This window comes from Aricia agestis, chromosome 9, assembly GCF_905147365.1.
Source record: "Aricia agestis chromosome 9, ilAriAges1.1, whole genome shotgun sequence".
Taxonomy (NCBI): Eukaryota; Metazoa; Arthropoda; class Insecta; order Lepidoptera; family Lycaenidae; genus Aricia; species Aricia agestis.
The window spans coordinates 5,873,174-5,896,891 of NC_056414.1; the positions used below are offsets into that span (position 1 = coordinate 5,873,174).

Genomic DNA, 23,718 nt, shown 5'->3' on the forward strand with positions numbered 1-23,718 from the left:
TGCGCAGCGACATGTTCTTGACAAAATGTTTGCTGGTTCTGTGTGCTGCAATCGCAGGTGAGAAATTAAAAAAAAAAAAGCAAAAAATTAAAAAAATCCGTAGCAGTGAGCGAGATAATTATTAGTTAGTTATTATTATCATTTAAAACCCAGATAAATACCGTTTGGGAGCTACGTTGTCACGAATAACAGAGATAATATTGTCTGATCTGTAACATCCCCCTTTTTGCTTTTTTCAGGGTGGGTTGCACCAGAGGCGTAGTAAATTTATAGTTCAGGTTAAGGTTATCGTCAAATATGGCGTCCATTATGGACTTTTACTAGGGATTTGACAGTTCATTTGACATTTTGTTATGGTTAAAGTTAAAGTTATAGTTAAAGTAAGTTGATGCAACCCACCCTTAAGTATTGTTGGAAGCTATAACAAGAACAGGATATTTTGTGATTTTTTATAAAAATGTTATAGAATATATTAACATCCCCCTTTTATTGTTGGAAGCTATACCAAAAACAAGCTATTTTGTGATTTTTATGATAAACTTCTTAAGTTTTTCATCTATTTTAAACTTTTGTTAAAGTTTAAGTTTATCAAGTCTTACTAATATTATGTATTGTCATTTGCTACTGTACAAATTTTAAAGTACATTATAATTTTTTATGCTATGAATAATTTGGCTATATTTTTTTAGTATTATCATGTAACAAGTTAACACACATTTTTTTAATCATTATTTAAGGGCTTAATTGCAAAGCGATTATGAAACACACATAATAAGTGTAATTTTCCAGAAATATTTTCACAAATATATAATACTTATTATCAGGATTAAATAATATCAATCGATAAGATAATTAAAATGCACGAAAAGTGTTTTAGATTATGGATGTTTATCAAAAATGGCTACGTTATGTACTATCAAAATCTGAGTTTATGTATTGTTTTAATCAAGCAACATTCCAGAACTAAGTTTTAAAAAAAACCCTTTTTCTCATAATATACCCTTTTTAGCTTTACGATATTTAGGGCCTGTTTCACCACTTTCTGATAAAGTGCCGAAGCCCGAATAGGCTACTTACAACTTTTCTGACAGATTCTCCATACTTAATCTGTCAAGTTAAGTGGTGGATAGCCTTATCAGTAAGTGGTGAAACAGGGCCTTAGCCTTGTGTATCTAACACCACACACACTAACGTATCAGACAAAGACACCGTAAAAGAAAAATGAACATAGAAAGACTTTGATTTTATTACAATCTAAGGTGATACTGTGATACGTATGTATATTCCAAAACAGTAGATCTTTTGACAATACTGACTTCTTTAAATTTCAGCACATGGTTTCACCCTCGGTCCAGCTGATGTGCTCTTCCATCTGTACACAAGGTCGGTATTTATAAAAAAATCGGCCAAGTGCGAGTCGGAGTTATTAATTGGAGAGGTTGTTAATTGGAAAAAAACAAACTTATATATAGTTTACAATATCAGCGTAGACTAATATGATGTATATAGGTCTACCAGGATCTGATAGAAAATTTTGATGGCAGATTTTTAAAAAATATCCTTGATCATTGGATAAATTTTTATTTTGCATGTTTCACACACAGAAATAAAGAAAAAAGGATCAAAATGTTTTATTCGAATTTACCCGGTATTGTTAGAGTTAATTTATTTTCTCACTTTTTGCGAACAGTTCCAGTCCTGGTAGAACTATAATATGTGTGAAAGACCCCTATATTTATTAATTTTAAGACAACGAAGGATTCGTTTAAATTGCGATGCGATGCATTTCTAAATGATCCATTAAAATGGATCTTCATTTCCTACACACGAAGATACACATTGAATTGGCAGACTTGCCGCCCGTTGAACTGCCTGATCCAATTTTGAGCGCCTTACTTAATAATGCATAGCCAGCCCTGGATTTATAAATAGGCCATACAGACCACGGCCTAGGGGCCGCTGCGTCCTCTCATGGCGGTAGGGTCCTAGGGAGGCAGCAGATTTCGTACATAAAAAATATCAAAGCACTGTACAATGTACATAGCTATAGGTCTACCAGAATCTGATCGAAATTTTTGACAGCAGATTTTAAAAAAATATCCTTGATCATTGGATAAATTTTTATATTCGCATGTTAACCACAGCATCAGCCGCTATAAGAAAAAAAAGGATCAAAATGTTTTATTCCAAGTACCCCGGTATTGCTAGAGTTAATTTATTTTCTCACTTTTTGCCATCAGGTTCTGGTAGATCTATACGTCTTTTTGCTACGTGAACTGACCCCACCCTTTCTATTTGTGTTCTAGGACCAACCCCACTTTGAGCCAGCCGCTGCTGCCGTCCATAGCATCCATCATCCAGTCCTCCTTCTCACTCAATCGCAAGACCGTCGTCCTCATCCACAGCTATGCTGAGGATGTATCTGGAAACTTCAACGCCTTTGTTGTACCAGGTAAAAGGACTGTGATATGCCCAGTCTCATTAGTGGTGACCAGGGCCCGATCTACCTATTTAGCCGCTCCAGGCAAATATCATTTTAACTGCCTTTTACATACCGAAAACCGTATAGGTCATGGACTAGTTTTGTTGCGGGATAATAGGGGGAATATTTAAGAAAAATACTTAAATATTTCCACTATCCAACCTGAAATAGGTTGGAAGGTACCTACATGTTGAAAGAAATAAGTCAATTTTGCCGCCCCCCTGGCTCGGCCCCCTTTGATCGGGCACTAGTGGTGATTGATGACTCAATTATATCGCAATGTGATGAGATGATACGATGCACATTGAGAAGAAACTAAGTAAACAGAACGAATCCAATGGGACTTCGAACATAAATGTAACATGCCGTTCAGACTTCAGGGCCACGGGCCTTGCCTCTAGAATCATTAAACTCTAGACAACGTTACTCTTTTGTTGCTGCAGTTGGGTAAATATAATAATTTGCATAAAAATATATATACAAACATATAACCTCCTCCTTTTTAGAAGTCAGTTAAAAATAGTGCTCCTGAATTTTAAAAATGCAATACACTAAAAACGTTTGGAGCTAAAAGCTAAGTGCCTTGAATAAAATAAATGTAATATCTTATCAACTATACCTACTCCGTGCTAAACAAAAATACAAGTGACTCAAAGCAAATGCAGCTAATACTTTACATAATATTTTAGCCATGCAATTTCATACCTTCTACCCTCTACCACAAAGACGAGCCAAGCGAAACGCAAGGACACCTACGTTTTCTCGAAGTGTTTTGTCGTTTTTTTGAACCCTCATAGAGTTGGTTTCTTAATTACAGCTCACCTCGAGGCTGAGGATATCAACCTGCTTGCCGTGGACTGGAGTGCCGGTTGCCCCATGTACACCATCGGCCTGGGCAACACGCCCCAGCTGGGTCAAGTTATCGCTGACTTCATGAACATCCTCATCGACAGTTTCGGTTACGACGTCAATCTGATCCGCATCGTCGGCGTGGGCTTGGGCGGCCATGCTGCTGGTATCGCTGCGAGGAAGATCAACGGAGTCGTTCCTCATATTATTGGTGAGTAATATAAAGCTTAGAACCTTAGATTAAGAGCTCACCTGACTCTAAAAATCAAACATCGTCCTTCTCTCTTCACACTCACGCCCGTCTTACATATGCCAGGTGAAAAAGGACGGCGCGGAATCATCGCCGAGTTAGTTTTACTTGAATAAAAGACGAACTGCAATGATTATGAAAAAAGTATTTTGAGCAAATTTAGGTTTTATCAAGACCTTTTTAGATATTAAAAAAATATTAAAGAAAAGACAGCAAACTTCGAGGATCCAAGCAAAAATGTGTCTAAAACAAGGTTTTTTGTAAAAAAGAAACTATCGAGCATTTTTTGAGTAATCGTGTTTTCGTCTTGAGCATTTAATCTTTATGAACTGAAGTTACTTGTGTCAAAAAATCAGTTTTCTAGACCTTACAGATTTTGAGATCTAGGTTAAAGTATGTAGTCAAGTTAGGGTCATATGGGCTCTTAATGATTGGTGCCGCGCGCTACGACCATCGTCATCGTAGCGCGCGGAGACCAATAATTAATCTAAGCATTAAAACCCATTGTGAGCTATTATTGCTGAAACCGTTAAAGGACGAATCTATTTATTATTTTTAAGCCTCGCAAAACTTTAAGATTGCTCGGAAAAACTGCAGCGACAGTCGGTGTTAGTCTACACTCTACAGTATTTACAAATAACGTACAGTAGCTACTAAGAATATATTATTGTCACTATCTATTTGCGATCTACTAATCGTTTGATCACCGATACATCGAGAAAGGCATCGAATACTATGCATTTATGTTCCATTTTTAAAGTAATCGTAAATGTTTGCCTTCAACTTCCAGCTATTGACCCATCTCTTCCTGGCTGGACCTATCATCCTGATATCCTGGACAAGGATGACGCTGGCGTTGTTGAAGTACTCCACGCGACCGCAGGCGTCTACGGCTACGACTTTCCTCTGGGAGACCTGGACTTCTACCCCAACGGTGGAACCCAACAGGCCGGCTGCGGTACAGACACCAGCTGCTCCCACATCTACTCCTACGCATTCTACGCTGAGTCCATCACCTCTGCCCTCAACGATGGTAACAAATTCGTGGGTACGGCCTGCGAGAGTTACGAAGAGGCTGTCCAGCAGCAGTGCTCTGGGGAACGTGATGTTGCGTTCGGAGGGACAGAGGTTAAGCAGGGGTAAGTGTTTTAAGTATAATATAATAATTGCCTTATAGGTAAACAAAGATGTTTATTGTTTAAATAAGGAAGAGTAGCATGTTAGGGAATCTCTTAAAATTATGTGTGATAAGGAAATATTCTTATATTTTACGAGCATATTTTTTTGATAACAATATAATATTAAGTTTTTTTTTACATTTTATTTCACGTAAATGTTGCTGAAGTTATAGGAAACATCTAGTAAATTCAAGCGAGCCAAAAAAAGAAATTGAATTTTCTTAATTTTAGCAGGGAATAAAAGTAGCCTTATAGCGGTGTAGTTTATGACAACATCTACGAATAATAACATTTTTAATATTCGTAGGACAACATGCCACTTTATGACAATCGGCCCAAATGAACAACGAACCTTATTGGCATACCTAAACTTACAAGTACTGTATATAAAATGAAACCCATCCGAACCCCAACCCAACCCACCCCAAAACACCCATGAAACATACGCCAATCGAGAGAAAAGATGTTTACAAACAATAAATGTTCTTTGACAAAATGTAGTAAATAATATACCTACTTTCTGAGTTATTTCAGTTTGAAAATGTAAAATAAATAACATATTAGATTTACAATGATACGTGGGAGAGCCATGCTTCGGCACGAATGGGCAGGCTCGACCGGAGAAATACCACGTTCTCACCGGAAACCGGCGTGAAACAGCGCTTGCGCTGTGTTTTGCCGAGTGAGTGAGTTTACCGGAGGCCCAATCTCCTACCCTATTCCCTTCCCTTCCCTACCCTTCCCTATTCCCTCTTAAAAGGCTGGCAACGCACCTGCAGCTCTTCTGATGCTACGAGTGTCCATGGGCGACGGAAGTTGCTTTCCATCAGGTGACCCGTTTGCTCGTTTGCCCCCTCATCTCATTAAAAAAAAAAAAAAAAGTATTTCAAAAAGTACCTATATCATTTACGACATTTTGTCAAATAATATTTGTTATTTTTAATTATTTTCTCTGTCGATTAGCGTATGTTTCATAGGTGTACACGAAAATAACTTTAGGTATGCCACGCTCCATACAAAAAGGCGAACTCTTTTTGAAACTCTCCCTTGTTTACTTTATAGGCACAATATTATAGTGTTTTGTTTTCCGATAAAAGTGTCTCGTTATGTTATAGCTAATTCATAATTATAATTATAATTTATTTTTCAGTGTCTCTGGAATCTACACTTTCAACACGAACATGATACCTCCATTTGCTCAAGGCTAGTTCGTACTTATTGAATTTAAAATAAAATATTATTTATTTTAATTTGGTGTTTTATTTCATATTTTAGTTGAAATATTTTCTAATCCTAGATTAATAAAAATAGGTACTTAATAATTTATTATTTAGTCTAGACACGTGAGAAATCTTCCAAAACTTCTACAAAAGAAAGTTTTTTTGTAGATTTTAATGATGTCCCGCGTGGCTTCGTCGGCGTAAATTAGGAATTTTATGGAAACCGTACATTTTCCCTCAAAAAAAGCTTATGCCCCTTCACGTGGTCCACTCTATATCTGTGCCATAACATAGAAATTGCTCCAGTAGTTCGTGAGATAAACCCTTTCTAATAATTTTCCCGTTTTTTTCACAATTTCCTCCGTTTCGTCGGTCCTAATAGCTTTAGCGTGATAGCCTATATAGCCTTCCTCGATAAATGAGCTATCGAACACTGAAAACATTTTTTAAATCGGACCAAGTACTTCCTGAGATTAGCGCATTCAGGCAAACAAAGAAATAAACTCTGCAGCTTTATAATATTAAAAGTATTCGATTTTTTTAAATCGCTTGACAAACTTGAGACTCAATCTAAAAGAATATGAAAAGTACTAATAATAGGGTCATAATAAGCTCGACATAATCATGGGACGATGCATGGTATAATATTATGGTAGTGATGATGATGATGATGATGATGATGAATGTAATTTGCGTAGTAGAGTATAGTTTCCGTTCTTAAAATAATGCTAACACTCCCAAACTTGTATCTGTAAAGAATCAGGAGGTCTCTCAGCACCTTCCGAGAGATACACCTTGGTGCAAAATCTTATTTGAGATAATACCCTATACACCAAAATAAAATTTTTGAAAATCGGTATACAAACGGTGGAGTAATCGTCGAACATGAGAAACGATTATAACACCTCCCCCATTTTAAAAGTCGGTTAAAATTGTAGCCTATGACGTGTTATTCAGATGTACCTATAAGCTATATTACTGCAAAGTTTCATTCAAATCCATTCAGTAGTTTTTGCGTGAAAGAGTTACAAACATCCATACATCCACACATCCATACATCCATAAATACAAACTTTCGCCTCCATTATATTAGTAGGAGTACCTACTAATATAATGGAGGCGAAAGTTATAATGATCATTACCACCTACTGTATTCACCACTTTTATAGCAAATAAACGAATTGAATTGAATAGGATTATCCTTCATATTGGGCTCCATTTTTAACCGACTTTCCAAAAGGAGGAGGTTGTATATTCGTCCGTTTATATTTTTTTTGTATGTTCAACGATCAATTCGCCGTTTGTCGACCAATTTTTAAGATTTTTTCGCTTTTGTTTAGGCTATAATCTGAATTTGGTACCATGTTCATAAAAAAGGTGACTTGATGATGGGATCCACCAGTAATCGAGGAAATTCCTCGCTATTTATACTGATAGTTGTTTTGCCGTTTAGTTTAGTATTTCGCCATTGAAGTGACTAAATAAGTATGGCACTATTGCAACTTCCATCGCTATCACGTCGCATAAACAAAGGCCGCCGTCTGTCTCGAGTTGTAATAATTTACTATTATTTATTCTACAAATGCACTTGTATAAAAAGAAGAAGTTGTCCAATTCTCCACCCTAGCCGATATGCTTGCTAAGATCTATCTATCTATATATTAATACGTGAACCAAAAACTTTTTATCCCTTTTGACGAAAAATGGAGAAACGTAGGTGAATGAAATTTTGCACAGTTATCCTACTTAATATTATAAAGGCGAAAGTTTGTTTGGATGTATGGATGTATGGATGTGTGGATGTATGGATGTTTGTTACTCTTTCACGCAAAAACTACTGAACGGATTTTAATAAAACTTTACAATAATATAGCTTATACATCAGAATAACACATAGGCTACAATTTTAACCGACTTTCAAAATGGGGGAGGTGTTATGTTCGATTTTCAAAATTTTTCTTTTGGTATATAGGGTATCATCCCAATTTGGTATTATATTTACAAAAGTGGTGATCTGATGAAGGCTCCGTAAGTAATCGAGGGAACTCCTCAAAACTTATAGGGAAACATGTGGTGACTTCGGTTTCGTGAGAAGTATTCTAAGCATATGCTACCAACAAGTAAGATTTTGCACCGAGATATACCTGGTATACCGTGGTTCGGAAGGTGCTGAGAGAACTCCTGATTCTTTATAGATACAAGTTTGGGAGTTTCGGCGTTGTTTTAAGAACAGAAAGCATATGCTACTATGCAAATTACATTCATCATCATCATCATCATCATCACTACCATATTATACCATTTCATAGTCTTTTAGATCGAGACTCGAGTTTGTCAAGCGATAATAAAAAAAATCTATACCTACCTAATATTATAAACCTGAAGAGTATGTTTGCTTGAACGCGTCAATCTCAGGAACAGGTCCGATTTAAAAACTTATCACAGTGTTAGATAGATCATTTATCGAGACTATAGGCTATATTATATTATCACGCTAAGACTAATACGACCGAAGAAACTCAGGAAAATGTGGGAAAAACGGGGGAAATATTTTTTATGGGAAAATGTACGGTTTCTGTAAAATTCCTAATTTACGCGGGCGAAGCCGTGCGGGACATCTAGTAGTTTATATGGTGAAGGAGTGCATATAGCTAATATTATTTTGAAATTATGCTGTTATCATACATTTTTTTTAACAAATAAAACATTACACACACTATAACACACACACAGGAAAAATGACAGATTTTTGAGTGACAATTCGTATGTATAGGACATACGAATTATACTCTTTTATTTGTGGTTGAAGTCTGTTGACAACAAGGTGACAAATTGGAAATGGATTATAGTTTTTTTTATTGAATCTTAGATACTATTAGACAATGCTTACACGGCCAGTCTGAGATCAGCTGAGTCCCAGAGACAAGAGTTGAAAAAATATATGATAAAGTCAATATTTTTTTACAAAATATAGTTAGGTAGTAGTCCTAATGTCGTTGAAACTAAGGTCGAATTTCGACCATTGGGCGATCTCTAGTTCACGAAAATAGGTCGAGCTGTTTCAGAGGAGTTCAGCCACGCACACCTTGAAACGAGAATTTTATACTGCGTGTTTTAATGGTTGTTTTCCCGCAGTAATATGATTCTATCTTAGTAGTACAATAGATTTGTGAAGTTTCTTTTTATTCAAATCATAAATAAAATTCGGCTGGGTCATAGCCAGTTGCCAGAGTACGTCATACAAAATATTTTTTATTTTCAAAAAATAACTTGTATGATTCGATAGTACTACTATGATAGGTAAATCGTTCACCTGCGGGAAAACAACCACTAAAATGTCACGTTGTAACTTGTATATTAAATTTATCTGGATGATTCATCTGAAGTATTTCAATTGATAAGTATTTCAATTGATAAGTATTTCAATTGAATGAAATTAAGATGATTTTGGATATATTTATATGAAGTATTCCAAGTAAATCTTACCAAAAAGTTAGATTTTGCGCCAAGATATACTATGGTTCGAAGGTGGTAAACAGATATCCAGACTCCTTAATATATACAAGATACATGTTTGAGGGTTTCGACGTTGCAATATTACATTTTGACTCTATTATTAATAATATTAGTATTTTTCATAGTTTTTTACATCGAAACATCGTCTTTGATCATTATTCCACTGTTTGTGGACCGATTTCGAAAATTATTTTGTTGCTGTATAGGTTATAATCCGAATTTGATTAAACCCTAACCTGAGTAAGAAAATAGCATATTATAGCAAATAATCTATAAGCAATCGACGGAAATTCTTGAAATTTATAAAAACACACATCGTGGTTAAGATTTTGTTTCTAGTGACTGAAAAATATGTTACAAATAAGTGAAATTACATACAAAGATATTATTGTGTCTGGATCCAAAGGCACTGAACAGAACTCCTGAACCCATATAAGTTTGGGAATTTCAGTATCGCTTAGATAACTGCAAGCATTTACCACAATTTCGCTTACAGTAGTATAATGTGAATAATTAACGTTCGTAGTGGTTATCTACGCATAAAGCCTTGTGGTCTTGTTGATAACTAAAAAGAGTAAAATTATTATTTTTTCACAAAAAATTGAACCCGACTTCCAAGGTAAATACAATATTGATCTAAAAATTATGAAATAATTGTTATTCTTCATTAGTGCCTGTTTCAAAATTCGACTAAACCCCAACTACTTCTGCACCCAATTTTCATTCTTTTGAAGTCGGTACCGGCTAAGTTCTATGTCAAGGATCTCAGTTCTTAGCTGGTACCGACATCAAAAGAATAAAAACTGGATGCAGAAGTAGTTGGGGCTAAGTTGAATTTTGGAAAAGGCACTAATGAAAAATAACAATAATTATTTCATACTTTTTAAATCACTTTAAGAATATTAAAAACCTTGGAAGTCGAGTTCAATTTTTTGTTAAAAAATAATAATGTATTGAAAAGTGTTATTGTTATACAGCAATGATTATTATACGTCATTTTAATCCTCTTATCAAAGCTACGGACGTGTTAAGATAAGGAGATTATTTTTATGTAATTAAAAACATGTTGTTTTTGTGTTATAGTTTTTAGTTAATTATTATAGATCGTGTCTAATATTGCAAATCTCACAATGTCAAAATTCTTTGTGTTTATCTTATTATTCGGTATCTCTCAAGGTATGTTTATGAACATGGTACTATTTGAGTAGTATTAAGTAATTTAAATAAATAAAAATATTTACGAGTCGTTTTACGTTCAAAACACTTTTTTTATTATTTCTTATATTACATTAAGGAATAAACGATAAAAAATAAAAAGCTTTCCATACATTTACTTTTCCAGGATACCCCAGTCAGGCTAATTTCAAGGATGCTAATGGTTTACGGTTCTTGGATACTTTCAATTTAGCACAACCATCAATATTTTATAACCCAGCCTCGAATGTTTATCATTTGTTTACAAGGTATAATTTCATATAATTTAATTATATAATAATTCAAGATAGTTTTCGCAATATTACTGAAAATATATGTATTTTATTTTTAGATCAAACCCCACTTTAAGCCAGCCGTTAGTAATAAATAATTTGAATTTACTGGCAAGTTCTAATTACGATAATAGGAAAAGAACAATAGTCCTTATTCATGGCTGGATGAATTCAGCGACATCTGATTTCAACACAGTTCTAATTCCAGGTAAGTTTACAAGTTTTAAAAGGTTTAAAGCATACTTAGCATAGTATAAAGAAACTTAACAGAGGGCCTAGACAAGCGGCAAGCGATTATCGTAAACGCCAACGCCAACGCCACAAAATGTATGGAATTTACGGACTTTAGTATTCGCTAGCAAAGCGATGACTTATGTCAAATCGCATACATTTTATTAGCGTGTACGATAATCGCTTGCCACTTGTCTACTAGGGCAGGAATCATTTTTTGACATTAAATTAAACGCAAGACATAACGAAGCTGCTAAGACTTACCACAAAATTGTTTTTTGTAAAGGAGAAATGGAAAGGAGAAATAGTTGTTTAAGAAAAGTTTGATTATGTTTAATTTTTGATTACAGAATTTCTATCTGCTGAAGATGTCAATGTACTAGTTGTTGATTGGAGTAGAGGAGCTAGTTCTATAAGTTATAGAATAGCTAACGAAAACTGTATTCAATCTGGGAAAGCTGTCGCTGAATTTATCGATTGGCTGAATCATCAAACTGGAGCAAATTTGAATCAGTATCATATTATTGGACACGGTCTTGGCGGTCATCAGGCTGGAATCGTAGGAAGAAATTTGAATGGCCAAGTTGAATATATTACTGGTAAGTAAATATTTTGTAAAGACTGTAAAAACAGTACGAATAAAACGTTATAATATAATGAGTTGACTATTCGGTTCTAATTCTAAATCTCAATAAGCTTTCAAATCGGAATCAGTGACCAATTATTACTTAGTTTATCGGCACAAGACTGATCTTAGAAGATCTATCTTCAGGTCATATGATATGAGATATTAACAAAAATCAACATCCTTTTTATATTACAGGACTTGATCCAGCTCTTCTAGGATGGGTTAACAACATCAATCGCTTCCAACCACAAGATGCTAAATATACAGAAGTGATCCACACGAACTATGGGTTGAACGGTTATATTGGAGACCTAGCTCAAGTTGACTTTTACCCTAATGGTGGAATATCCATGCCCGGTTGCGATTCTAACGCCTGTGATCATGCAAGAAGTTACTTTTACTTTGCAGAGTCTCTGAAATCAGGAGGTTTCACTGGAAGACAATGCCACAATTATTACGCTGCTGTATTAGGCCTGTGTGATTTTCTACCTGGGGCTCTGCAAATGGGTGGATTAAGGCCAAAAACTGGGTTCGTACCAACAACATACTAGTATATGATGTCAGAGTTAAATAATAGATAATTAACCATATTTTTTTTATTTCAGGGCTACCGGAGTGTATCTACTCGACACAAATGCGACACCACCATTTTCACAAGGATAGAAAAAGTCATGAAATTGTTATTTTGTGTTTTTATTTTATTAAATAAATATCACTAGCTCATTTTACATTGTTAATACCCACTTTGGAACTAACTAAGCCTTGAAGCAATAAATAGGACACGTAACATCAGTGAGAGCAATACGCGCTTGTGGCAAGCTAAAGCTTATCTAGGAAATGCTTTTTTGTACTTAGGTCTATAACGTCAATATTATCACAGTTGGTTGGGATGCCTTAGGTTTTTGGGACCTCGTCTTTGTGAATCTGTACTGGTTTCTGGGGTTGAGTCAGTTGTGGGCCTGACTGTAGTAGTTCCATTTAGTTTAATTGGAATGTCCAGGAGGCCACTGATGAAGGCTATCCCTTGTTCCGCAGTCTTGTATACTCCTAATAAGAATGACTCAGCATCAAAAGTTGGAGTTTCTTCTTCCTCCTCATCACCTTCTTCTTCAGGTCTGGAAGAAGACAATTAATTTTTAAATAAAGACAAAAAATAAATTTGATCACCCGTCGTGTTATTTACACTAGCAATATTAATGCAACTATTGTCATGTATAAAGTTGGTGATAACATAAAATATATATTATGTAATGTGTCGCTACTCACTCTTCTGGTTTTGCCGGAGGGTCTTCCATTTCCATGCCACCAGCAGTCGACTTGAAGCATCCAATAGGGAATGTCAGTTGTGATTCTTTGAGAAGCATGGGTTCGATGTCCAGACATCCTCTGAGGCCGTCTGATGTTGGAGCCAGGTCACTGAATTTGGCACACACTTGGGCCAAATTTCCAAAGACTTCCAAGCAAATCGGTGCCGGGTTGGTCCCTGTAAATTGATAGTAATGGCATTTATAAATATAAATTCACTAACGAGCTATTTTAGCAATGATTAACATTGCATAAAGTTTTAATATTTTGTTTAAAAAAAAGCCATTTAAATATGGAGCTTTGTGCCTCGCCCTCTTCAACAAAATATATATGGTTTATTTGAACGAATTATTATAAACAAATCAAAGAAAAAAGTTTCAAATTCAAAAAGTCACCTTTAATTTTTGAGTTGTGGAGAAGATTCTTTCCGTAGGACACGTTGACTGAGAATCCTTCTTCAGGAGATAAGTACTTCATGTGGACGCATCCTAATACAGAAAAAATATATTAATTGACATCATGATGATTTCAAATCATTTTTTCGCCCCAGAAAAAGAACACAAATACTGTTTTAATGCTCTAAAGCTATAAAGTTATAACTAGAGACTCTTTTATTGGCAATTCTATTGTATTAACATAGAGTTACATTTTCGGTATTTTGATTTTTTTCAGCATTTCGGATTCCCGATCTTTATATTATATTCCTTGCCTAATCTGCCCTAGTAGACAAAATGGCAAGCGATCGTAAACGCTAACAAAATGTATGCAATTTGACATAATATGTCATCGCTTCGCTAGCGAATACTAATGTCAAATCTCATACATTTTGTGGCGTTGGCGTTGGCGTTTACGATAATCGCTCGCCACTTGTCTAGGCCCTGAACGTTTTAACATAAATCATGACTTTCAAGAACAAGTGCAACTTTCGAAACCTTTTTACATATTGGCATTAAACAAATGTAGAGTTTTGTTCTTAGATCAATTAATATACATAACTTGACCTTACCTGGTCCTCCAAGGTCCACAAAGGTGATGTTGAAGTCGACACAGCAGACACAAGCTGGGCCCTTGCACATACAGTTTCTGTTGGGCTGATCATTCCTGAGCTCGGGTACTTCGATCAGCTTCTTACCATCCTCCCAGTCCAGAAAATCTGTAAAAAGGCATGAAGATTACAGAAATTGATTGAGAAATGTAGGTACCTACTCGTGACTTTGGACTATCCTATTGTAGTATTTTTAATAATTACCATGAAATCATAGGGAAAATGGGATAAATCCATTACAATGAAAGTTAGTTCAATGAAAGTGAGAAAACATGGGAATCCTAAAACCTACAAGAGAAAATACAATAGACGCCTTACATACAACAAACTCACGCCTTGTACAAAGTAGTTCTATAGAACACCACAGACATCCCATTCAGTAATAATAATAATAATAGCTCCCACACCGGTTTCGGTGACGGTGGCCGGTTTCATTGAAACCAGGCCAGCTACGCAGGAGTAATTTTTATAGTGCCCAAGTGTGTGCGCAGTACACAAGAGCACTCTCTATTCCTTTACTCTCATAACCCAGTGGGACGGACGACCGACACGACTGGCGAGAGATCAGGCGCAGGACCGACTTTTTACATGCCCATCCGACGCATGGATCATCTTACTTGTCAGACAATCAGGTGATCAGCCTGCATTGTCCTAACCAAACTTGGAAATAACATGTTTCCAACGCGGGAATCGAACCCACGACCTCCGAGTCAAGAGCCGCGCTCTATACCACTAGACCACGGAGGCGTTTCCCATTCAGTAACCAATATATAATTACGTACTACGTAGGCAGTATTTAATTTAAGTTTTATGTATCTTTTGAATTTAAATTAACAGTATTGAAGTGTACATTGAAGTAGGTACATAACTTGTAATGAAACTTTTTAATCGGGACTTAACGCGACTTATTTAAGTAGTAATGCTACTACGAGTACATACTTTTTCTCAACGTTTCGGCCGTGTTGCAACGGCTGTGGTCACGAGGGGACTCATTTTCTAATAATATCCGGCCCGTATCGGTTATTAAGATAACATTTTAAACTTTCGCGTTGCATTATAATGAAACTTTTTTTTGAGTCCCCTCGTGACCACGGCCGTTGCAACACGGCCGAAACGTCGAGAAAAAGTATGTACTCGTAGTAGCATTACTACTTAAATAAGTCGCGTTAAGTCCCGATTAAAAAGTTTCATTATAATGCAACACGAAAGTTTAAAATGTTATCATAACTTGTAATGCAGTGAAGTAACACAACATGTATTATAAAGCCTTAGAGAAATGTCCATGTTTATGGGCATTTCTGGAGGCAAACGAAACAGGATGCTCGTGAAACTCCCATTAAATATTAATGCCCAATAAACTTTCCTTATTAAAATGTCGTACATAAACACGCCGGCGCCATATTTAAATATAGCACTTTCACATCATATCTCTACTTTCACTGCGCGGGTCGTTGCTCCGACCAATTGCCTAAAGTTATATCTGTTATGTAAAAGTTAGATATTAGGATGCAACTGAGTAACAAATAATAGTTCTATGACGTTGAAGAAACATGGATTTTTTTGTCGTTTCACATACCTAGTCAAATATATAGTAATATTTTCATTGAAAAATTATATGATTCATATGTTACATTTATTAATCTTAAATCACTTAACAATTAAATTGACAAACACTTATAATAATATGCCGTGCTTATTAAGTGCTTAATAAATTAAATTAAATGATGTTACTTAGGCGCTTCAGGTATATAATATTATGAAAAAGGCAGAAAGATTGTTAAGAAGTAGGATAATAACTATTTATAATCCTTATGTTAAATTCTACCTATGAAAAATTAAAAATATAATTAATAGTATTTTATTATTATTTTGAAAGTTCACAGCAACAAAAGCATAATATTTAATTTTATATGATAGTTAGATGTAAGGACACTATTCAGAATACAACAATAACAATACTGAATCATTTAAAACTTAAGCTCTTGGCATGCATAAAAAACTAAATGCTTTAAAAAAGAAGACGTAGAAAAATTTAAGTAGATAATAATTAATATTATGAAATTAATAAATAAATTCATCTTAATTCCTGCTAATAATTGAAAAAACATATCTAATTAACTCACCCAAAATACTCGCGGTATTCGCCAGAGCCAGGAACGCGACGAACAGAGAGAGCGTCACTTTGCCCGCCATACTCGTAAAAGTGCAAAAAATGAGCAATATTCAGTAGAAAGAGGTGAGCCGAGTCAGAGCCGAGCCAACACTGGTCCTGCCGCCGCGCCGCGCCCTCACCACGCGAGTGAAAACGAGATGCATCCAGATGCAACGTGAAAGCTTCATTTTTTTTAAATTACGTAAACGCGTAAAAAATACGCAATTTTTTTAGGTAAAGTTTTACGGGTGGCTTGTTTTTGTTTTTAGTTTATTTTTTTTCAATCAAATTTCGTTTTTTTGTCATTGTCGATATTCAATCGACAATGATGAATCACGCTACCACAAGCTTAAAAGAAGTTGTGTTTTTTAAATAGACATGAAACCAACAAGCATAAATATAATTAAGTATAACTAGAAGAATTAAATAACGAGTTTGATAACAAATGTGTAAAATGTAACAATTTTCACCAAATGTCCGATTAATGAACGGTAACAAAATGATAAGTGTTCACGAATTTCCTCGACAATTCGTCAATACTTTGTAATGCATAATAAATAATAATGTTTACTATTTAGCAATACTATGTACCGTACTTTCACACTTTCAGAAGATTATACAATATATTATTAAGAAAATCCTTACAATTCGCATACAGTGCCTCATTTTGAAAATAACTCCGGGTACTAAGTGTTTATAAATAAAAAAAAATATGGTAACAGAACCTCAAATTGTACTCTAAATAATATACTAATTTGGGTTAATTATACACACTGCAATTATACCTTCTTTCCTTTTATTAAGATCCTTTTCTGTTTTTAATAAAAAAATCGTTTACATCATATTTTGCATTGCAGTCGTCTACAGGAGGTTCCGAAGACGACTTCCAAACACGTCGCGCCCCACGTCGCAGACAATACGTGTTTAGTGTTAGTGTTAGTTTTAGTATAATTGTATAACATACATACAATTATATTATACGGTATTTATAATAATATGGGCCAAGGTGCCTGACTTAAATAAATAAATTAAATTAAATATAAAAATATGTTTCATACACCCCACAGAATGAATGAAACTATAAATTAAAAAAATAAACAATGTATGCCATAATATTTCTCGAACCTATTATACATGGGCGTACCGAGGGGGGCTGCCCCCCCTGGATCATGTTGACGTCCCTACTAAGTATATTATTTTGTACTTTATCTATAAAAATTAAAAATTAAGAAAACTAATTTTTGCCATTTGTTTGCAATACAATATTTTTACAACAAAAAAATATTAATTTTTTATTCTTTATAAACACCTAGCATATATAAATCTGATTTGCCCCCCCCCCCCCTGGCCCAGAACCTGGGTAATTTGCCCCCCCTGGCAGAGAACCTGGGTAGATTTGATGTAATATAATATATCAATAGACAAACAATATAAATCAATAGAGCAAGTTTTATTGCCAAGTGCACCGCATCGTCCCACTTCGAGGTCAACGAACTCATCAGATCAAGATCTCGACTCTTACTTTGATTTCCTTTCGAGTCTCCTTTTTATGCTGTTTATGTATTTACTGACTACTTCATAGTAAACAACATAAAAAGTACTATCCTCCCCATTAGATAATTCTTGCTTGTTATAGCTGTTGATAAAGTAATCTTGCTGAGTAGGTATATAAAACAGGTTCAAATTAAATTAGGCCGGCAACGCACCTGCAACTCTTCTGATGTTGCGATTGTCCCTGGGCGACGGTAGTTGCTTTCCATCAGGAGACCAGTTCGCTCGTTTGCCCACTTATTTTATAAAAAATAATTTAAATGCGAAAATTTGTGTCTGCACATATTCTGTCAGCCAGTCTATCTATTTGTTTACTCTTCACGCTTAAGCTACAAAAGTTTTTATGAATATACTTTAAGTCCCGTTAAAGGACATAATATGATACTTTTTGTCCTGGAAAGGAGTAAACGAATTTTGGCGGAACGAAATTGAAATAATTTTAAATGGGTAGTATTTAATCGAGTGACTGTAAATTACAGTTTTAGGTGTCAAAATTACTAAATTTGGGTGGTGTAAACCCCGTTTATATATAAAAATCATTAATAAATTACACGAATTATAATCCTTAACGGAACGTCAAAGGAATGGGTAAAATTTTAATGGCGACCTATACCAAAAAAAAAAACATCTGGCTTCAATTATGATTCGACGGAGCCCCGCGTAGCGTACGCGGGGCTCCTACTTCTGGGTGGTTTACAAAAAAAATAACCACGATGGCTTCGCTGCGCTACGCCGTCTAACCTAACCCAAAAAAGTCGTATTGGTCCGCAGCCCAACTCACCTGACTGCAACGATTCGTCGTCCCGCCCCCATTCGAATTCGCACGCATTTAACAATACATATGTAGTTTTCATTAAAACACGTATCAAAATATAAAATATAAAGCCTCAAATAGAATATCAGTAACTAATTATCATTAATAAAGCAGCTCACAAAAGTTTGCTCAAAATGAACTTTTTAGTAGCTCGTAATAAATAACCTCACTTAGAAAAATTGAATCTATATTTAATATTGAAGTTGCCCGCTATGTATTTCCAGTCGCTCACTTAGTAATACAGTCGCTCGGATAGAATTTAATTATCTGAAATAGATTAATCGCAATCCACATTTTGTAAGCTCGTTCTGGACTTTATTATAAATCAATATTAGTCGTTAGTTTAGTTTATTTTTCGCTTAGTCAAATTAATACCGCTCATGTTGTTAAAACAGTATGTTCATCATCAGTCGCAAAGTAATTTTTTATTCGCTCGTTTTATTATTTCCCATTTTAAATTAATGGCGGCATATCAAAGCCTCTCCAACTCTATAACGGAACCCTAGAAATTTATGTAATCCACTTTGGGAATCCGTGCCCCTTAGTATTGTAAAATCCCCTAATTTACTTACATACAATATACAGGCTTTCTACTTACTACTATTACTTTCAGAATGAAAGCGCCTGCACAAACTTATCTCGCTTAATCTAGCGACAAACTTTATTTGATCTAGAGAAATGGCAATTTAAAGTATTTCTTGAAAGGCAATTAGAAAGCGGTTGACAAAATGTTTATCCACTTTTATCAAGGAAAAGGATCATGATTTTGCAAATCTGTATATTATTGTGTATAAAATATTTCCGCCGCGCTAAGCTATTGCTACGGTTATAAAAATCTACATGACGCATGCAACTTCGTTGCGCCAAAATTCCTTTATCGCGCGGAAACAGTGCATTTTTCCGGGACAAAAAATATCCTATCCCGGGACTCAAAGTATCTCCATACCAAATGTCTGACAAGTAAGATGATCCATGCGTCGGATGGGCATGTAAAAAGTCAGCCCTGCGCCTGATCTCTCGCCGGTCGTGTCGGTCTTCCGTCCCACTGGGTTATGAGAGTAAAAGAATAGAGAGTGCTCTTGTGTACTGCGCACCCACTTGGGCACTATAAAATTACTCCTGCGCAGCTGGCCTGGTTTCAATGAAACCGGCCACCGTCATCGAAACCGGTGTGGGAGGCTGGGAGCTATTATTATTATTACACCTTTCAGCAAAATCTGTTCAGCTTCAGCGATTCGGGTGTGAAGAGGTAACAGACAGTCAAACACACTTTTACATTTTTAATATTAGTGTGGATTAGTATGGATGAAATATTAACAGATTCGTAAAATGCCTTCGATAATTAGGATACATACATTAATCAGCAGTTTAAATCTACTTATTTAAATATCTCCTCAGGATAAAAGAATACAAATTACTAATTACAATGCCACTTGGTATACTTACAATTTTTGTTTGCGTTTAAATCAAAACGGAGCATAGTACAAAATATCATCTAATTTACAAAATGAAGTAACTGTTATGTTATTATGTTATACGCTCATGTAATAACATAATACCTATTAGCACTAAGCATTAGTTGTGTTGTCAGACGCAAAACAAACAGACGGACAGCGACTTTCACCGTGTAGAAAGTGACCTCGTCCACGTCTGGGAGCGGATAGAGTGGTGACGGAGTGCATTGGCTCGGGGGATCATCTAAATATATTTTCATTACAAGCTACGATTATTATCTACACCATAACCCTGCGCTGACCAGCTGAACTTAGCCAACACGTTTTCTTTATAGATCAAAAATTACATTTATAGAATTGTCAATCAAAAATAACAAAACTGACATAGCGTACGACCGTTATCGACTTAACTTTTGCCAACGTATCTAAATATTAATTGTGTTGCTACATTCTGTAAAATCTACAGATTGGTTTTAGATTGGGGCCCCATTATTTTGCTTTTCATCATGACAGGCACTAGTTTTAGAGCCGTGGACAAAAGCTAATCTTCTTATATATAAAAATGGATTTTTATATATAAGAAGATTCGACTAACACATTTGAGTCGCGCTAAAACTCGAAAACGGCTGAACGGATTGGGCTGATTTTAGTCTTAAAATATTCGTAGAAGTCCAGGGAAGGTTTTAAAATGACACGAAGTTAACCGGGACAGCTAGTTGTTAATAATAATTAAAGTATTAAATAACGGAGTTAAATTTAAAAAATAATCATAAAGACACTTTAATTTGTTTAATTTTAAATCTCCGTTCTTTTAATTAAGCTATCAAAAGGCGAATAATTTTAATACTGAATACGTTAGGTAATATTATTCCAATGAATCAACTTTTAGTGCTTTGGGGAAAGCGAAAAAATATCGAATCAGAGTAGGTTGATATAAAATAGTAGATCTCGTTTACGTGACCAATTCAGCGTGAACCCACTACTCATAAAAAGCGCTGCCCTATTGAGCCATCTAGAATGTTCCCTAGCGTTTGATTTTCTTACCTATGTATTTTCCTCGTGAACCTTTAAATAACGCAATATTATCTTTTGCAGATTTTGTTTTGTTATTATATTAATATGGAACATCGTCTCTGTTTATACATTTACTTGGCGTTTTCATCGCACAAAAAAACTTTATGTAATAAAATTTCAGGATGCAGGTATTGAGTATTTTAATTTTAAATTTTATTTCCCTCTTCCTTAAAAAGGTATCGTGCGTGACATACGAACATACTACATAATCGGTCAAGTGCGTCCCTGCTTTCTCTCCTTCACGGTCGTTGTAGGAGTGAGCGAGACAGACGTACCCCTCTCACATCGCATTTCACCGGCTCTAGTATTGTAGTCAGTATATCTTTTACATCGGTAACGTCTGCATTTTAGGGATTGTTGTCAAATTTTTAATTGATCGTGAGCTTACAAGGAGGTGTGACGATTTTGTTGATTACCAGCGACTACTACAAGTTATTAGAGGTAAGTGGACATAAATCAGCTGATAGGTATTCGATTTAATATTGGTGAGGTTAAACTTTTCAATACAATATTTAATACAAGATCATTAAAATGCTTCCACAAAATATATAAGTAGAGTCCGAGTTTCTGCAATAATAAAATAATATTATAGCATATTATAGCTACTAAAAATATAAAGGAATACGTTATTTTAACAATAATATAACAAAACACAAACATTTAAACATCAACAAAAATCAGCTGATAAAGCTTGATGTAAAAGACATCAACGCGCTCGATGTTTTCCATATACTTTTGTTTATTTCGATAATTGTTTAGACTTGTATAATGTATATTATTTTAAACACATCTTAAAGAAATTTATTGGTAATCCCTACATGTTCATTATATTATGTAGTTTTTATTAATTTCCTAAAGACTCAGTTGACAGAGAAAATTTTTCGTTAACATTCTTCACTCTGATTTGTAAAAAACATTTTATAATTTACTTTATTATTTAAATTAGTATGAGACACTGTATACAGACTAGTCCTCTAGTATTCCAGTAGAATATAAAACAGGTCTATCAATAGCTAACAGTGACAGTGACCAAATGGGAAAGTGACCCAGTGGAAAACCCGGTTATAGGACCATAGGCTTGGTGAAAATGTTTAATTATACACCAGGTCTTAATACCATTTTAAACAACAATTGTAACTTCACACATAAGCTTATAAAATATGTTCATCGGTCTTATTAATTAAAAATATTTACTTTAAACTTATTATTATCAATGTTTCTGTATATTTTGTCTTATCTTATATATAAAAATGGATTTTCAAATGTGTTAGTCGCGCTAAAACTCGAAAACGGCTGAACGGATTGGGCTGATTTTAGTCTTGAAATATTCGTAGAAGTCCAGGGAAGGTTTTAAAGTGACACGAAGTTCACCGGGACAGCTAGTATTATATAAAAATGAATTTGCAATTGTGTTAGTAACGCTATAACTCGATAACGGCTGGACCGATTCTGCTAATTTTAGTTTTAAAATAATCCTTGAAGTCCATGCAAGGTTTTACACTTTGAAGTGATACGAAGTTCACCGGGACAGCTAGTACAATATATATTCTAAAAAGGCTCTATGTTACTCATTTAATACATTATTTAAAAAAAAATCACTACGTCCATCAATGAGTTTCTAAAATACTAGAGTAGCAATGTCTTACAAAAGATTCTCAGAAATGCGTAACCACTTTTTTGTTCAAAAGACAATGTCAAGTCATATATTCGTTATGTCATTATGTATGTGAGATATGCCTGCAGGCATCTTCGAAGTGGCAACGCGTTGCTACCGTAAACTTCCAATCTAGTTACGTTAGTAACATACATCATCATTGACGTCCATATAGTAAAATAATATTGTTAATGAAGCGAATGTTCAAAATTTAAACAAAATATTGACGTATTAAAATATTGGAAGACTATGTCCTTATAATTATGACTAAGCCCTTAATAATTATTTAACTATTTCTAACTTTGCGCTATGAGAAAACTCGCAGTGACGTCATTGGTCACTTTCTCTGAACCTAATATTTGTTGCGTCATGTTCGAGAAAATTCTCGAAATCTCTTTCGTCTCGAAAACTCTACTACGGAGAAAACTTTTGAACGCAAACTAAGGATTTAAAAAATCTTTAAATAATGTTTTATCTAATTTAATAGTTATTAGTGTTAGCTAAAACAAAGTATTTATTACGTTATCTTTAAAATAAAATAGGTTGAATATTTGACAGAGAGTATTCGTGTAACATTATTTTGACATACGAATATGTAGGTGATTAAAACTCCTGCTTATCCCTCGTGTACTTAAGACTTAAAGGTACAATAAAAAGTCTATTACCTGGCGTACCCAAAAAATTGTCACTTTAGGGTCAATTCAGACCGCAGATGCATTTCCAAATTTGTATGGATATGACAGATTTGCAAGACGTCTCGCGCAATTGAAATCTGTCAATTCAGTACAAATTTGGAAATGCATCTACGCGTCGCGTTGAGGTCTGAAT

The 23,718-nt window shown here is 34.8% G+C and overlaps 3 protein-coding genes across 3 annotated transcripts; 2 read left to right on the forward strand and 1 right to left on the reverse strand.

Annotated features, from left to right (window-relative positions):
• Positions 1 to 5,967, forward strand: LOC121730284 (pancreatic triacylglycerol lipase-like). The gene is made up of 6 exons (XM_042119262.1): positions 1 to 57; positions 1,332 to 1,383; positions 2,307 to 2,452; positions 3,300 to 3,542; positions 4,372 to 4,720; positions 5,910 to 5,967. The coding sequence occupies exons 1-6, from the start codon at positions 12 to 14 to the stop codon at positions 5,965 to 5,967; spliced, it is 894 nt and encodes a 297-aa protein (XP_041975196.1). The 5' UTR covers positions 1 to 11.
• A 4,974-nt stretch (positions 5,968 to 10,941) lies between these two features.
• On the forward strand, positions 10,942 to 12,504 carry LOC121730584 (pancreatic triacylglycerol lipase-like). Its single transcript, XM_042119692.1, has 5 exons — positions 10,942 to 10,958; positions 11,042 to 11,190; positions 11,564 to 11,812; positions 12,037 to 12,370; positions 12,447 to 12,504. Exons 2-5 carry the CDS (start codon positions 11,148 to 11,150, stop codon positions 12,502 to 12,504), a joined length of 684 nt encoding a protein of 227 aa, XP_041975626.1. The 5' UTR covers positions 10,942 to 10,958; positions 11,042 to 11,147.
• A 150-nt stretch (positions 12,505 to 12,654) lies between these two features.
• LOC121730597 lies at positions 12,655 to 16,384 on the reverse strand. Its single transcript, XM_042119706.1, has 5 exons — positions 16,315 to 16,384; positions 14,153 to 14,299; positions 13,542 to 13,634; positions 13,108 to 13,324; positions 12,655 to 12,956 (listed from the first exon to the last, which is right to left on the reverse strand). Exons 1-5 carry the CDS (start codon positions 16,382 to 16,384, stop codon positions 12,716 to 12,718), a joined length of 768 nt encoding a protein of 255 aa, XP_041975640.1. The 3' UTR covers positions 12,655 to 12,715.
• Positions 16,385 to 23,718: the final 7,334 nt, after the last annotated feature.

Excerpts from the sequence above, each read along its gene's own strand:
- LOC121730284 (XM_042119262.1), top strand. The coding sequence starts at position 12 with ATGTTCTTGACAAAATGTTTGCTGGTTCTGTGTGCTGCAATCGCAG. Across the intron at positions 58-1,331 it reads TCTGTGTGCTGCAATCGCAG|CACATGGTTTCACCCTCGGT; the intron begins GTGAGAAATTAA and ends TTTAAATTTCAG. Across the intron at positions 4,721-5,909 it reads GGGACAGAGGTTAAGCAGGG|TGTCTCTGGAATCTACACTT; the intron begins GTAAGTGTTTTA and ends TTTATTTTTCAG.
- LOC121730584 (XM_042119692.1), top strand. The coding sequence starts at position 11,148 with ATGAATTCAGCGACATCTGATTTCAACACAGTTCTAATTCCAG. Across the intron at positions 11,191-11,563 it reads CAACACAGTTCTAATTCCAG|AATTTCTATCTGCTGAAGAT; the intron begins GTAAGTTTACAA and ends TTTTGATTACAG. Across the intron at positions 12,371-12,446 it reads GGATTAAGGCCAAAAACTGG|GGCTACCGGAGTGTATCTAC; the intron begins GTTCGTACCAAC and ends TTTTTATTTCAG.
- LOC121730597 (XM_042119706.1), bottom strand. The coding sequence starts at position 16,384 with ATGGCGGGCAAAGTGACGCTCTCTCTGTTCGTCGCGTTCCTGGCTCTG. Across the intron at positions 14,300-16,314 it reads GAATACCGCGAGTATTTTGG|ATTTTCTGGACTGGGAGGAT; the intron begins GTGAGTTAATTA and ends GCCTTTTTACAG. Across the intron at positions 13,635-14,152 it reads TGTGGACCTTGGAGGACCAG|GATGCGTCCACATGAAGTAC; the intron begins GTAAGGTCAAGT and ends TTTCTGTATTAG.